The sequence below is a fragment of the Meleagris gallopavo genome, chromosome 2 (assembly GCF_000146605.3).
Source record: "Meleagris gallopavo isolate NT-WF06-2002-E0010 breed Aviagen turkey brand Nicholas breeding stock chromosome 2, Turkey_5.1, whole genome shotgun sequence".
In the NCBI taxonomy this organism is placed as follows: domain Eukaryota; kingdom Metazoa; phylum Chordata; class Aves; order Galliformes; family Phasianidae; genus Meleagris; species Meleagris gallopavo.
Window position 1 is genome coordinate 107886197 of NC_015012.2, and position 14380 is coordinate 107900576.

The following is a 14380-nucleotide window of genomic DNA, read 5'->3' on the forward strand; positions in this document are numbered from 1 at the left end:
TTTTGTTTTTTGGATTTGGTCCACTGGAGATAAATCGCCCTCAATGATATATATATTTAAAAAAAATATCAGCAGCAAGACTCTCTTGAAATAGATTCTGTTTGATGTAGCTAGTCTGTCTTTTCTGTTTTGCCCTCTTTCACAGCAGCCTCTGAAGTTTTCCGTAGGGGGGCTTTCTCCGAGTTGGCGTGTCCTTGGCCGGATTCCGCCGCTCCTCCGTTTTTGTGCGATGTGTGCTTTTCCAAGTAGTTCAGCATTTCACTGAGAACAGTTTGGAAAGTGCTTAGGGCAGCACATATTGCAGGAGTTCCAAAACCGTGAGTGATCAAACTGCAGATGGGAAAGAGAAAGAAAAAGAAGTGCACACACACACATAAATATATATAGACTTACATACGTGGAAGTGTTTACAGTACAAATATTTTAGACTGAAAATCGAGACTTACTCCCTAAACTATTTATTACCTGTGAGAGAAACAGAAAATAAAAGAGCAGAGCAGTGAGAGCAGACTGCATACAGCTTCAAAGGTTGCTTTTGGTAGGAGCATCACTTCTGAAGCACTGTAGGACAGATCTGTGGATTGCAGATTGACACGGTATTGTTGACTTCAGAGCCAAGAGGGGATCCATGCCCTAGGCTGCCCAGCACTGCTACTTTTCCAGTCCCAGAAGGACTGGCTCCTCTTTCCTTAGGTGAAAGTAGCCAAGTCCCTGTGGCTTATTCACAGGTCAGACTTGCAAGCAAGCTCTGATTATTCCGATTATCCACTGGATACGGCTCTGGGCAGCCTGTCTGGTGGTTGGTGATCCTGCACATATCAGGGGGGTTGAAACTAGATGGTCATTGTGGTCCTTTTCAACCCAGGCCATTCTATGATTCTATGATAATTCTATGATTCCATGTGGAGGCATGTACGGTTGCATACACAGTAGGAAATTAAACAGTGCCAGGGCAATTGGCATAGTTTGGTCATGATTGTGATTGCTAAGTACCCTGAGCATCCAACAGTGTGGAGTCCAAACTGCCCTTTGGGAATAACTCTTGGCCCAAACAATGCCCAGGAAATGTTACACCTAGAACTAGTTCAGCCAGGCTAAATACACAGACAAATCATTGTAGAATCATAGAATGGCTTGGGTTGGAAGGGACCTTGAGGATGATCAAGTTCCAAGCCCCCTGCTGCATGCATGGCCACCGATTTCTATATCTAATACTGGACCAGGATCAGTGAGTTGTAAAAATAAGCAGTTTCCAATACCCTTGCCTTGGTGGTGTTGAATTTCCTAGGGCAGATTTACCTTACTGCACCTTTAGTCCATATAAGCCGTTTTCTCAAGATAGTAGTTTGTTCTTCATGTTTTTTTTGCAGTGTAAAGTGTCTGAATTTCAGTAGTGCTTTTCACGTAACAGTTACTGAATTGAAGCCTTAATGGAGTTGCCAAGCAGTCTTATAGTGGGTAAATCTCATTTAAGTTTAAAGATGCATTTCAGTGCACATATAGGTACATACTGCATTTAGGCACCCAGCTTGGCTTCTATTTGCAGATCCTGAAATGTTCCTATTTTCCACAGTTTTCTGTGCCAGTTATCAGCTCTGCAAGGATTTCAGAATGTCAGAAATGGCACCAGAGATCAGTTTTTAAGCAACTGACTCCAGTTCTGTCTGTTCAAATTATGTGTGTGCAGCGTAAACTGTTTGCGTAAGGCCCAGGGCCTCTCAGGTGGTACTAGACAACTTAAGATGGGTAACTAAATTCTTTTCATTCTTATAATGAATAATTTTGATAAGTTCTAGGTAGAAGAATGTGAACAAAAACAGAAGAAACCCAAAGCAAACAAATCAAAGCAAAATAATCTTTCCAAATGTTTTTCTTCCATTTAAAAACATAAGTGGAAAACTACTTCAAATGTTGAAATATTGCAGTTTTAAAATACTTATTTCGGTAATAATAACTAGTTAATCCTGTGCTAGTTAAGGTCTTGTCCCCTGTGTAACTGTGTCTGAGGCACCACACCAGTAAACTCTGATATAATGCACAGAGCCATGGGTAGGTCAGAAATAGGAACACTTCACTTCAATGGGAATTCCTTTCCTCCACATTTTGGCTTCTCAGTCTCTAAAGCCGTCTTAGAAAATAGTGAAAAAAAGAGTGGTCTGGGGAAAAGAGTTTATACAAGACATGGACGACTGCCAAGATGTTGGACATATCAAAAACAAGCATGGGAAAGACTCCAAGATGTCTTTCAGGGTGATCTTTCTGTCTCTGTTGGATGTGGGAACCTTGTTTGTTGGGAATGCTAAGGAAGACACCATGCTTAAGGAAGTCCTAACCAAAAGGAGGGCTCAGTGTGGAACTCTGTCTCTGTTTCAGACTGGGAACTGCCCAGTCTTTTGTGAAGGATGTTCTGAAAGCAATTAAAAAAATAGCTCAGTTTTGGAATGTTTATCCACCAGTATTCCAGTCATTTTCAAAGCAGGAAGCTATGTTTATCCCTGGTTAGTAGCGAGACGAAAATGATAATGAAATATTTACATGGACTATTTTACAGGCATCAAGTAATGATACCACATGACTCTTCAAGTTTGGACTTACAGTAATATCTGAATCTTTTAAAGAAAATGGATTTAATTTTAGAATCATTTTTTTATTTTGTTATTATTATATACTTTTTTGGGAAATGTCTGGCATACTAAGAAAAGAAATCATCATAGTTGTCTTCTCTGTTTAATATTTGCAAAACCAATACCAGCTCAAGCATATAAGATATAAGAGTATTTTTAGCCCTTTCTAGTCCAATATTAAGGGGTCAGGTGATTTAAAAATTTTGTGTTGGAATTCATCTTCATTTTTATCTTTTGCAAGTCTGAAGAAATGAAAATGTGAAGGAGCTAACATTATCAGAAAGCAAAAAAAATAAAGTCCAAATACATCAGTACTAGCTAGAATATCTCATGGTTTTTACATTGCTTATGTGGTCTTCTGTGCCACGTTTTGGGGAACTGACCGAACCAAGAAATACGTAAAATATTTATGAACTTATGTGCGAAAGAAACCGGTTATCTGTTTAAGAAGTACCTATAATCATTCATTTCCAGTAGATAGGAATAGTAAGTTTAACAAAGAATTGACTAGAAAAGAATTCTCTTGGCCTTTTTGTCTTTGAACATTTCCACTCTTGAGCAAAAGGAGTAGTGCTGTATTCATATAATAGCTCAATACGCCCTGAAGAGTGAAGTGGGAATACCACAGTGAAAACTTAGAGAGAAAAAACAGGGTTAAGAATGAGGGTAGAAAATGTTCTCAAATGCTGAACAAGACTGCAGTAAGCACCAGAATGGGACAAAATCTGATATTTAGGTGTGTAAGCAAAGGTGTTAACTTGTAGCTGTATCCAACAACAGTGCCTAAATTCCCTTTACAATCAAATTGACTTAATTCAGTTTCCTTCATGGAAGAGTCTTCATTGATTTGAGATGCCCTACGGCACCTGAGTCATTCACGTGGAATTGGTAGACAAGATACAGAATTTCTTTAAGTTCACCTTGCTTCTAGGTGTTCAGAGGCCAGACACTTTTATGGTTTCTTTTATGCATCTTTACATGTTGGTAGCAGATGCCAGTGTTTAGGCAACCGAACTGAGTCCTGGGGCTTTACTCAATACAGTCAGAGATGTCTGGAGTCTGGCGCTTGAAGAAGAGACATTCCTTTATGAGAAGCTACTCTATTGATTCTGGCTGCACCGTGAAGCTGAGTAAGAATGTGCCTTTGGTGCCACATCAGATGCCTCATGGTAACAAGATATTTAAGCCAAGCAAGTGTATGTACAGGAGAATAGCGACATTTAAAAGAAGCAATGAACTGATGGTACACCTCGTAGCATCTAAAAAGAAGTTGCATGCTGTTGTTTCCTGAGCTGTATCTTTTCATAGACAGTCAAGTCTCTTGTCTACCTGGGAACCTTCAGCACACAGCTGATCAGGAGATGCCTTGATGTTGGTATTTCAGTCTGAGCAGAATCTTGAATGTGCCTGAAAACTAATGCTTATAGGAAAAGGATTTTCTGGGATAAGTTATGGGTTTATCTCCTTTATAGATCTGCTTTATGGTATCTTACATACCAAAAATAGTAATTAAAAAACAGATTTTTTAAAAAGATTACTTTGTATTTCTTATTAAAACTAAACAAAACGAGAAAAACTCAACAACCTTGAAATAGCACTGAAGTCTAGTGATAACACAAGCTTTGATTCCTGTCGCATGTGTTCTCCATAGATGGAGTTATTAAAACTTATTAAATTTCCCATGATGCTTCTTGAAAGAAACTATTTTGTAGAAAATTTCTGACCAGCTCTCCATGTTATACTCCTGTGAGGGTATATTTTTTTTTTGGCCCCACTCTATGTAATGAGCATAGAAAGGCAACGAGATACTATCCGCTATTTTATCTTACATTTTTATCAGTAATTCCCACTACTCTAATTTTGGTGAGCTTTGTTTATCTGCAAGACTTTGAAAAATCTAAGAAAGTTGGATAATATCCCTTTGCTGATGAAAGTAAGTTTCAATCTAGGGAGAAAATCTGATTTTACATTTAAATCCCAGGCAAAACAGACAGAAGACTAATAGCAAAGTATTAAAATGTTTCCTGAAAGTCATATTTAATTGCATGATTTTTCGACTGACTGAGCTCCCACTAAAGTCAGTTCATTTTCGGTGTGCTTCACACCTACAAAGAGAATTGCTTTCATTATAAGACTTTCATTTGTGTTTAAGATCCTAAAATTAAACACAAAGGTTTTATAATGGAATCATCTGGGTATTCACAGCTTTTTAGAACACTTCATTGCAACTCCTGTAAGCAAGAAACTTTATTGTTCTAAAAGATAAGGCTAAAATGTCTGATTTGGATACTGTTCACAGAGAGATTCGTACAGAAGGCTGTGAATAGCAGGCCAACATATTATAAATCCTTATGCTTAAGGACATCCAGATCTCCCTGCAATCCTGCCTGGTGCTACGATGCAATTATGTCTGCTCATGTTTTAAAGATGGCCTTACTTAAAAATGAAAAGATCCAGCTCTGCCTGAAGGCTTGGGTTCTCATTTGGCATCTACCTCAAGGACTCCTCCATACCCTAGGCTGGTGAGACTTCGACTTGTGGCAAAAGAAACAGATTCTCTCTCCGCGGGGGGCAAGAGGCCATCTGCACTGAATGTTTACAGCCTCATTTAAAATAAATAAATAGTTCAAAACAATAAAGAAAAAGCAAGCTCAAACTCATTGTTTGAAATTTCCCACAATTTTAAATGTGAAGAACCACTTCAAATTTAACAATGCATGGCAGATAACAAGTAGTGAAATCTGATAAGATTTTGGATGGCTGTAAAGGAAATGGAAAAAGATTCAAATCTTATTGATACAAATAACTTCCTAAGTTATAGGTGCCTCTACTGATTTCTATTTATTGCAAGGTCTTCCTTATGAGGGTTGCCCAGAGAGCTAAATTGAGATGACCTCACTTCAGAAGGTCAGTGTTCCTAACTATGACATAAGTTAGACTGATAATTGTGATGAACACTGGAATATGACCAGCATGTGCTACAGGGATAAACAGTCAATAGGATCAGAATGGACAATATCATATAAAAAGCTGCCTTCAAATGTAGGCTCTCATGCTTATTTTCCATTCATAACCAAACACGTATATTAAGGACATGCTCTCCTAACCACATGGTTAAATCCCTTTACTGCATATAAAAGCAAAGAAAAAGTGAGAGGGTAGCACTAAAACCGATGCTCTCTGATCCCAAAGTATCCTATTTCAGCTCTGCGGATTTGGGATCTTAAGGATGATTTTCCAGGATTTTGAAAGAATTACCTAGGGTATGTCTCAGAAATACCCAGGACTGTGTCTATAAAATGTTTTCAAGCAACGAACCAAAGATTAAGCCATTGAACTGCGGTGCACATGGCACTTGTAGAGGCTCTTGGATGTTTGTCAATAAATGTTTCCAGCACAGCGTATCTTATCTCCCCAATAAAACACTGGATAACCCCATGACTTGCTAGTTTTCATTGAGAAAAAGAAGAAAAAAAATGCAGGCTTCTGCCTTGTGGATGAAAAGTGGCCCTGCTGCCCGTTACTTCTTGAGGAGCCAAATACACCAGTGAAATCATAGAGAGATTCAAGATGACTAGTTAACTTGAGAAAGCATAGACACCTGCCTCCCACAGACAACAGCTCCTTTCACTTCTGCTTTCACTTAGTGATCATATCTTTGCCTCACGACAAAGCAAAGAAGCAAATGGGTTTCAGCCAACTTTCTATGATGTGTAGACTTCTACTGTGGAGCAGACAACATAGCTGAGAAGCCATACTGCTCTCCTCAGACGAGAAAAACTGAAGAGCTAAGCATTATGAACACAGTGATGTCAAAGCAACATTATATCCCAGTGATATAGGATTGTGGAGATATCAGTTCTTTTCCTGGGAATCAGGAGGAAGTGTTGAATTGAAAAATGTCTAGTCTCCATAGTTTTCGATTTTTGATGAATGCACATTTGTCCCTTCCTCGATAAGCAGGCACTTATATGTTAGTGAAGAGAAAGAAAACAGATTCTCATCAGATCTCTTAATTCCATAAATGATGGCCTTAGAGGAATCATGGAATCATTTAGGTTGGAAAAGACCTTCAAGATAATCTAATCCAACTGTCAACCTACCCTACCAAATCCCACCGCTAAACCAAGTCCCTTAATGCCACACCTACATCTCTTAAACCTCCAAGGATGGAGACTTCACTCTTCCCTCAGCAGCCTGTTCCAATGCTTCGCCCTCTGTGAAGAAGTACTATAAGAAGATCCATTATAAAAGTCAAATGATTTGTTTGTCTTAGTAATTCATCCTCTACACACACACACACAAAAAAGTCTTAACCCTTTCAAAAGGGTTTTGGTTATGAATAGAGCAGAAGGAGATGACAGAATCCCCGCTTAGCAAAGGAATGCAATGATCTTAAAGGTCCCTTCCAACCCAAATCATTCTATAATTCTATGGTTATGATTCTAAGACTGAAGACAAAATCTCTGGAAAGAGAATGCTGAAAAAATACAAAAGGAATGAACTATAATGCGTTTGGCAAACATAAAAACAAGTAAAAGAAGGAACAAAATGAAAAATAAAGGAATAGGGTAAGGGTTAGGATTAGGGTTAGGGTTAGAGGTTTGATTGCAAATACCTCAGTGTTAGGAGGGTGTGGTCCTCCTCAGCCAGCTGAATCGAGAGCCAGTTTGAGAAATCATGGCAATTGGGGAACTCTAGAGGGCACCAGAGCTATTTCACCACACAGTCACACCAAGCTTCCTCCAATCAGTGCATCCAAACAGAAACCTGCTACCCCCAATTAAGATGATTGGAATTATGACAGCATATGCTTTATCTCTTGATAGGAAAGTAAATGTAAGAAAAAGAGAAAAATACAAAAGGTTGTGCATGTGTATCTGTAATTGCAACCCAGCAGAAAGAATTTGGTCTTAGCTTTTCGCTACAATTAATAAAAATGCTCCAAGATTCAAAACCTATTTCACTACTCTCGTTTACCCTTCAGAAAGAATGACGTTGCTTCCTCGCTGCTCCCAATGTCTGAGCCTCTGCTTTTTTTCCCGTTGCTTTCTGTGTCACCTTGTCAGTGTGATGCTAGGCACTCACAGGAGGCTGACAGCTTCAGGCTCAGAGACTAACTAAACGACAAAACTCTTGTCTCAAACAGTTTCACAGGAAAGGTGTTTCATATCAGCTGGATGGCTAGGCAAAATGCAGAATAATTTGTGAGGGTGATGACTGCTTTCATTCTCTTGCTTTAGTATTCTGAGCCTATTATTTTTGTCTGTTTATATAAGGTTTCTGCAGTGAAAGAAGTGTCACTTGCAAGGAAATTGTTTTCCCTTTGCTATTTTGCTGTTTTAATCTTTTATATATAAAAGAGATGATGTGGATGTGATATTGCACCTTGATGAAATGTAACCTTACAGGATCCAACTTCTGTAATCAGTAGATATTCATCTTTCCCTGTGTAATGGATGGCATTAGTAGGATAGCTGAGCTTTCTGTCCTCTGCAAATTCTTGCACATACAAGTGACCAAACGCAGGCAAAGAAGGTATGTTTAAACCTAATTTTACAAGTGGAGAAAGTAAGACTAAGAGACTGACTAATGAGATCAGAGAGCCTGTACTGGTGGAAGCCAAGAAACGTGCACAGTTCTCTTGAGTACAATCTCAGCAAATATTCCCTTTGTAAGGTTCTGTGTCACATTTTTTGGCTTCTCACAGAATCACAGAATCACAGAAACACCAAGGTTGGAAAAGACCTACAAGATCATCCAGTCCAACCACTCACCTATCACCAATAGTTCTCACTAAACCACGTTCCTCAACACAAAATCCAAAAATTCCTTGAACACCTCCAGGGTTGGTGACTCCACCACCTCCATGGGCAGCCCATTCCAACAGAATGTGGCTCATTTTTGGTGGATTTTCTGGCAATTCTTGTTTTCATGAGATTTTTAGGAGCTGAAAAAGACATCTGCCAAAAATTCAGAAGCCCTGATAGCCATTACTCAGTAAAACATTAATTCTTCTAATATCGTCTAGATGAGGCTACTCGTTTCTAAAAATGTGCATCTGCTCATGCAGTTAATAGAAATACACTTTAATTTTATAAAGCATACCTTTTCATTTACCCATTCTTTTACTTTCACTGTAGGATTAAGCAGTCCTAGGCAGACAGGAGAGCTGTTCTGAAGCAAGGGCAGGTTACAAATGCAAGTACAAGAAGGCACATGTCAATGCGACTCCCAGATCTCTGAATGGATCTCTGGGAAGCTTAGGTATTGCAGTGGGATGGACAAGAGAAGTAGATACAATCTCTTCCCACTAAGAAGACAAAGAAGATCTAAAGTAAGTAAGTAAATAAATAAATAAAATCCTATTTTGGTGTTTTTAACTTTTAGTTGGGTTGGAGGGATATGCAAAATCTTTATTTTTAGACTGAAGGCTGCCTTAATGCTTTATCAACTGACTTAAATGTAAAATGGGTAGAGCAGGATTCTAGGTCCAGAATTCTAGCTTTGGGCAGAAATGATTATATTAGATAAACATACTCAGGGGCTTTAATTCTCAGTCCGGTCTTAAATTTTCCTCTGATAAATGGAACAGCTTCAAAAGGAAGGATGGAATGTGAATACTCATAGAATCATAGAATCATAGAATTACCAAGGTTGGGAAAGACCTACGAGATCATCCAGTCCAACTGTCCACCTGTCACCAATAGTTCTCACTAAACCATTTCCCTCAACACAATGTCTAAAAATTCCTTGAACACCTCCAGGGTTGGTGACTCCACCACCTCCCTGGACATTGCTACCAATCAATACATAACAACTGTTCTTCACTATTTGCAACATGAACATTTTACAACTTAAGGGTTATCCACTCAAGCTCACCCATTCAATTAGAGATCCTATAGGACATCCAGAATAATGGTAAGGCTGGTAGATGTGATGGGGGCTCACAAAAATCTCTTGAATTGAGGGAATGGCAGATGCACATGAGACAGGATGCTCTTTCGCAGCTAAATTGACCCTAGATCCCCAGATCTGTGAGACAAGTGAATGACTTCAAAGTACTTAAACTGGAGCTAGGACATGCCTTTAGTCACATATACCCTTGCTGGTGATGTGAAGAGTGCCTAGGCTCCTGCTCTGGATGTGAGAGTCCATATCTCCTTTATTCAAGTATTTTAAACTGTAAAGTGGTGCAACTTCTCTGATTCCAACTGGGAACATCCCTTTGACAGTGTTAAAGCTAACTTGTGCTTGGAAATTGTTTGGGATGGGAAGAGTTGTTCAAGGCCAAATGCATGCAGGAAATTACAGTAGCAATCAAGCATTATAGACAGCTGTGTCTAAGGGTCCAGGACCATGTCAATACTGTCTAAAGGATTAGCTTGTATGTGTATTTGGGAGGGGTCTTAATTTCTACATTTCATTCCTGAAATACAACAGAAGCATTTCCTTTCTTCACAGCAGGGGTCTATGCAACAGGAAGCAATCAGTTAATCTGGCCTAGGTCTCTGCTCTGGAGGTGGCAGGATGAGATAAATGCCAGAGAGGTGTCAAAGAGACAGGTGACTTGTGAGTTAACCCCAACCATTTCCCATACTGAGATGTTATGTGCCATCAGAACACCAGCACTATATTAGCTGGTTGTGCTGGTTAGCAACGACTCAGATTCAACAGAATTAACTGTTGGTCTGCAATGCCAGCACTCAGCTCTGCTGAACTAGTGGCAGGATTATGGGTGTTGGAGGGTTAGGCAAAGCTTCACCGTCTCACATGACAACGAACCTGCACCATATGATCTCTAGGTGTGTATCTCAGAGCTTTTGTGCATCCAGGCAGGCTTGTCTTCTTCTGCTGTACTTCCCAATTGCCCTGGTTCAACATTTCCAAGCTTTTCTAATCTGACTTGCTGTCAAAGCTCTACATATGTATTTCATTTACATTCATCTTTCTGCTTTCTCTAACCATTCCAACCTCTATTTTTCCTCCCATCACCCTGGATAATTGAGAGCTGTCTCTCAGTTTCACTGAGTGTGAAACTAGGCTCTTTTACCTGTTCTGAATCCAAAGACAACCAATTTACAATGCTAGAGAGATTTGTATAACCTTGCTGTCTTGAAAAAATAAAGAAAGATGAAATCTCAGCCTTGCTGACATCAGTGGGATTTGAAAACAGTTTTAGTTCCAGGATAAATTAAAATCTCAGCTTTTCCCTCTTGCACATACAGACATATGCATATGTACACAAATGTTTTACTTGATTCTGTGGGGCTTTTGGAAGAAGAAGCTCTGAATTACAAGTAATAGACAGCATTTTAAAATAAACTGAGATTTATCTGAATATTTTTTTTTTCCTTTCTTTCCCCCCACATATTTTTGTTCTTACTTATTTTCTCTGTCTGGTATCTTCCTCTCCCTTTCCTCATGCTCACTCCATTTTGAAAGCGAAGGGCTGGAGAAATGGGTTTCTCTCTTTAATGTTGTAGAAACTTCTGGGTTCTTTTCTATTACTGTGCTGACTTAGCCCTCTGATGTTTGGACTCATAAATTCATTTACACAGATCAGCCTTTAGAGGACAACAAAGAGACAGTCATGAGTCTGGACATCTCAGTATGGAACTGGATTTTTCTCAGTTTTCTTGTTTGCCCCATGGCTTAATGCTAATTTTGTCTTTAGTCATGGCTTTCACATGGCTAGACACAACCCACAGGATTATTCCACTTGCTCTGCTGCATTTATCACAATGGAATCAAAGAAGAGTTGAAGGATTGCATCAATAGCCCTACAGCACATCACCTCTTCATGAGTCCACATTTATGTACATAGTTAGAAATGTGAGCTGCCTCAACACTTTGCCCATGAGGTAAAATGACACAAGGTTGGACTTCTCTATCCTTAGTATGTTATTTATAGTGCAAGTAAAGCACCTAGCTGAACTCTAGGAAAGGTTAATGCTTTCCTGAATTCTTAGACTGTATGTATATTAATAATATATATAGTATGTCTATTATTATAATATATATATTAGTAATAATTGTACATATTAGAAATATATATGTGCCACTGTGATGAGGAATCCTTTGGTACAATGCTTGTTAGATTAGGCAACAAAAAACAAAGGATCCTCCTAACAAACAGCACAAGCAGACAACACATGCCTATACCCTGGCACCTTTTTATTTATTAATATCAATTCAGCATCTCTGCAATAAGATATTTCAAAATGCATTGAAAAGGAAGACATCTTGAATAAAGCATAACTAACATGACCCTGGCACAGGTAATTCTAAATAATTGCTGGTATGAATGCGAGGCTCTACAGAATTGTTTCTTCATGGTCATGCAACACTGAGAAATTATTCTTCCTGCAGCCTTGAGTTTTCTGTATTCAGGTCAGACGGGAATCTCAGAGCAACTGCACAAACATGGTTGCACCAGGGGTGTAGATGAGCTTCTGTTTTTTTGTGTATTTGGTAAAGTTGTGCAAAACTCAGCAGTTTTAAGGCTCACTGGCAGCTTCTTTGAAGATTTCCCCTGTTCTAAGCTTTGTATGATGTTGAGTTTGGAGTTTGAGCAAACCCAGCATTTCTGAGCCCTTCGTGGGGACTGTCCTGTGCTTCGGATGAGACACATGCTTAAAGATCTTGAAGAACTGGGACTTGGTGGAAAAATATCAGAGAGAACTGTGAGCTGAAAGTTTTAAAACCGATTTTGCTCGTATTTGACCTGTGCCAGCCTGTGAACCCTAGTCTTAATTATTAATGTTGAGCAAGTACATTGCAAGCAAGTAGGGATCATGATTCCACATTTACCAGTGGTAATTTTTTCCTAAAAAAAAACCTTTCTTTTACCCTAAAGTAGTAGATGTTGGATTCTGATAGGCATCAGATTTTATAGCCCTTTAGAAGGGGCCTAACTAAGGTTATTCTGTTAACGTATATTTATGTGATTCCTCTCTTTTTCTTCCTGATCATAAAAGTTCTATTTCTTTCTGACATCATATGGCATAAGCATATATGCATATGTATAAAATCTCAACATTTCATATTGTTGGGAGCAACTTTCGGTGCTTGAAGGCAGAATTTCTTAACCTCTTCTTGTTATGGTAAATCTATACGAAACTTTAAGGGATTACTGATGGTCTTGTGATCAAAATTCAGATCACATTGAATAATGGTTGGAAAACACAAAGTCATGCTAAAATATTCAAAGTCCTTCATCAGAGGTTCTTGTTTAAGTCTACAGACTGCCTTCCCCAAAAGTAATTGTTTGACTCCATCTCAGTCTAGAGATTTATACATCACTGACGTAGAGAATTTATTGTGATTAATCCTACAGTTCTGGAACACAGATAGAAATGAAGATGAAAAATTCATTATTCAAAAAGCATATCATGAAATTTATAATGTCTTTATGCTCCTCATTCAGATTTACACTTTTTTTTTGTTTGTTTTCTTTGACAGAGCACTAACAGCTCCTGGCTATTTTGGTCATAAATAAGACTAATTTTGTGTGCGTAGTCAGGATCAGTCACTTATTAGGACAGTCCAAATAATCTCTAATTATTGTAGACATTATCAGAGTATTTGACAGTGAATATGTTGAGGGTGTCAAATACTTTTCTGACGTACAGTTGCAAAACTCTTTATCTATAGAGATAAATGCTTCATACGCATTTTTAATTCACTGTAATCAATAAGGACAACATGTTCTTTCAGAAATCTAGTTTTAGATGGAGGCCTATGATCAGGAGTGTGGAGGCTAATGTATGTTGAAGATTTGAATTCTTAGCTTGCTGTTAGGTTGACACTTCCAACATTTTTTTAAGAAACCTTTCCCTATGAGTGCACAATAACAAACAGCTATTTATGTTTGTAGCCAGTAGGAGGCTGTGCTACGCCTAAGACAGCAGTGACTGCTGTTCCTGGGTTACAAGGACCTTCTCCTTGCACATGAGTTTTTTCCTCATCTCTCATCCAACTAATAATCAACAGCAAATGTCCTGTGACAGGGGTTGGTTCAGTCTGAGGATCATCCCTCAGAGAATGACAGACAAACCAAGTGATCGTTGAAGAGGAATCTCTGTTGACTCAGAAAATAATCAGTTCTTGAAAACGCGTGAGTTAAATTCTCACATCTTCTCTGCCATCTGAGACAGGTTTATTTGCCTTCTGTGATATTTAATCAAGAAGGCAAGCTGTAGTAAAGTGATAGACAACGAAGTTCTGAAGACTGCCACAAGTAGGAGATGAGAATCGTGTTTTTTTCTGGCTTACACTAAATTTAGGTATTTACAATATAACTGAGTGTATACATGTGTACCAGTTGGCTCAGATCCCAAGATCTAGACTAGACTTATCAGTCAATGGAGTTTAGAGATAAATTCGTCATATGGTAGATGTTTATATTAGTCTTACTTAATTACACTGCAGATTCCAATGGCTGAAATAAGATCCCTATGGACAATGGCAGGAGATTATACACCTGGCTGAAATGGAGATGCACGTGTCCATGAGTAGAGTTAGAGATCTGGTTCAGAAGTTGGATGTAACCTCAAGTTCTGTGCAATAGATGGGAAAAGTACGTGGTCTCATCTCAGTCTATGGGTCTGGCAATACTCAGCGTTTCCCAGGCACACATGCCAGAGACAGCAGTCCAATTTAAGCCCAGGGAAGCATCTGTGAAGGATCAAGACCTGTACTTTTCCAGATACCCACCTACAGTCCAGTGCTTACTGCCTATAGCAGGTATAAAA

The 14380-nt window shown here is 38.8% G+C and overlaps 1 protein-coding gene across 1 annotated transcript in view; it reads right to left on the minus strand.

Moving 5' to 3' along the window:
* Positions 1-6: 6 nt before the first annotated feature.
* Positions 7-14380, minus strand: part of LOC109366351 (transcription factor AP-2-beta) — a 61635-nt gene continuing 47261 nt past the window's right edge. The window contains exon 5 of the mRNA XM_031552657.1: positions 7-330. Within this exon, the coding sequence (XP_031408517.1) occupies positions 111-330 (220 nt within the window). The 3' untranslated portion in view covers positions 7-110. The remainder of the gene's footprint in view (positions 331-14380) is intronic.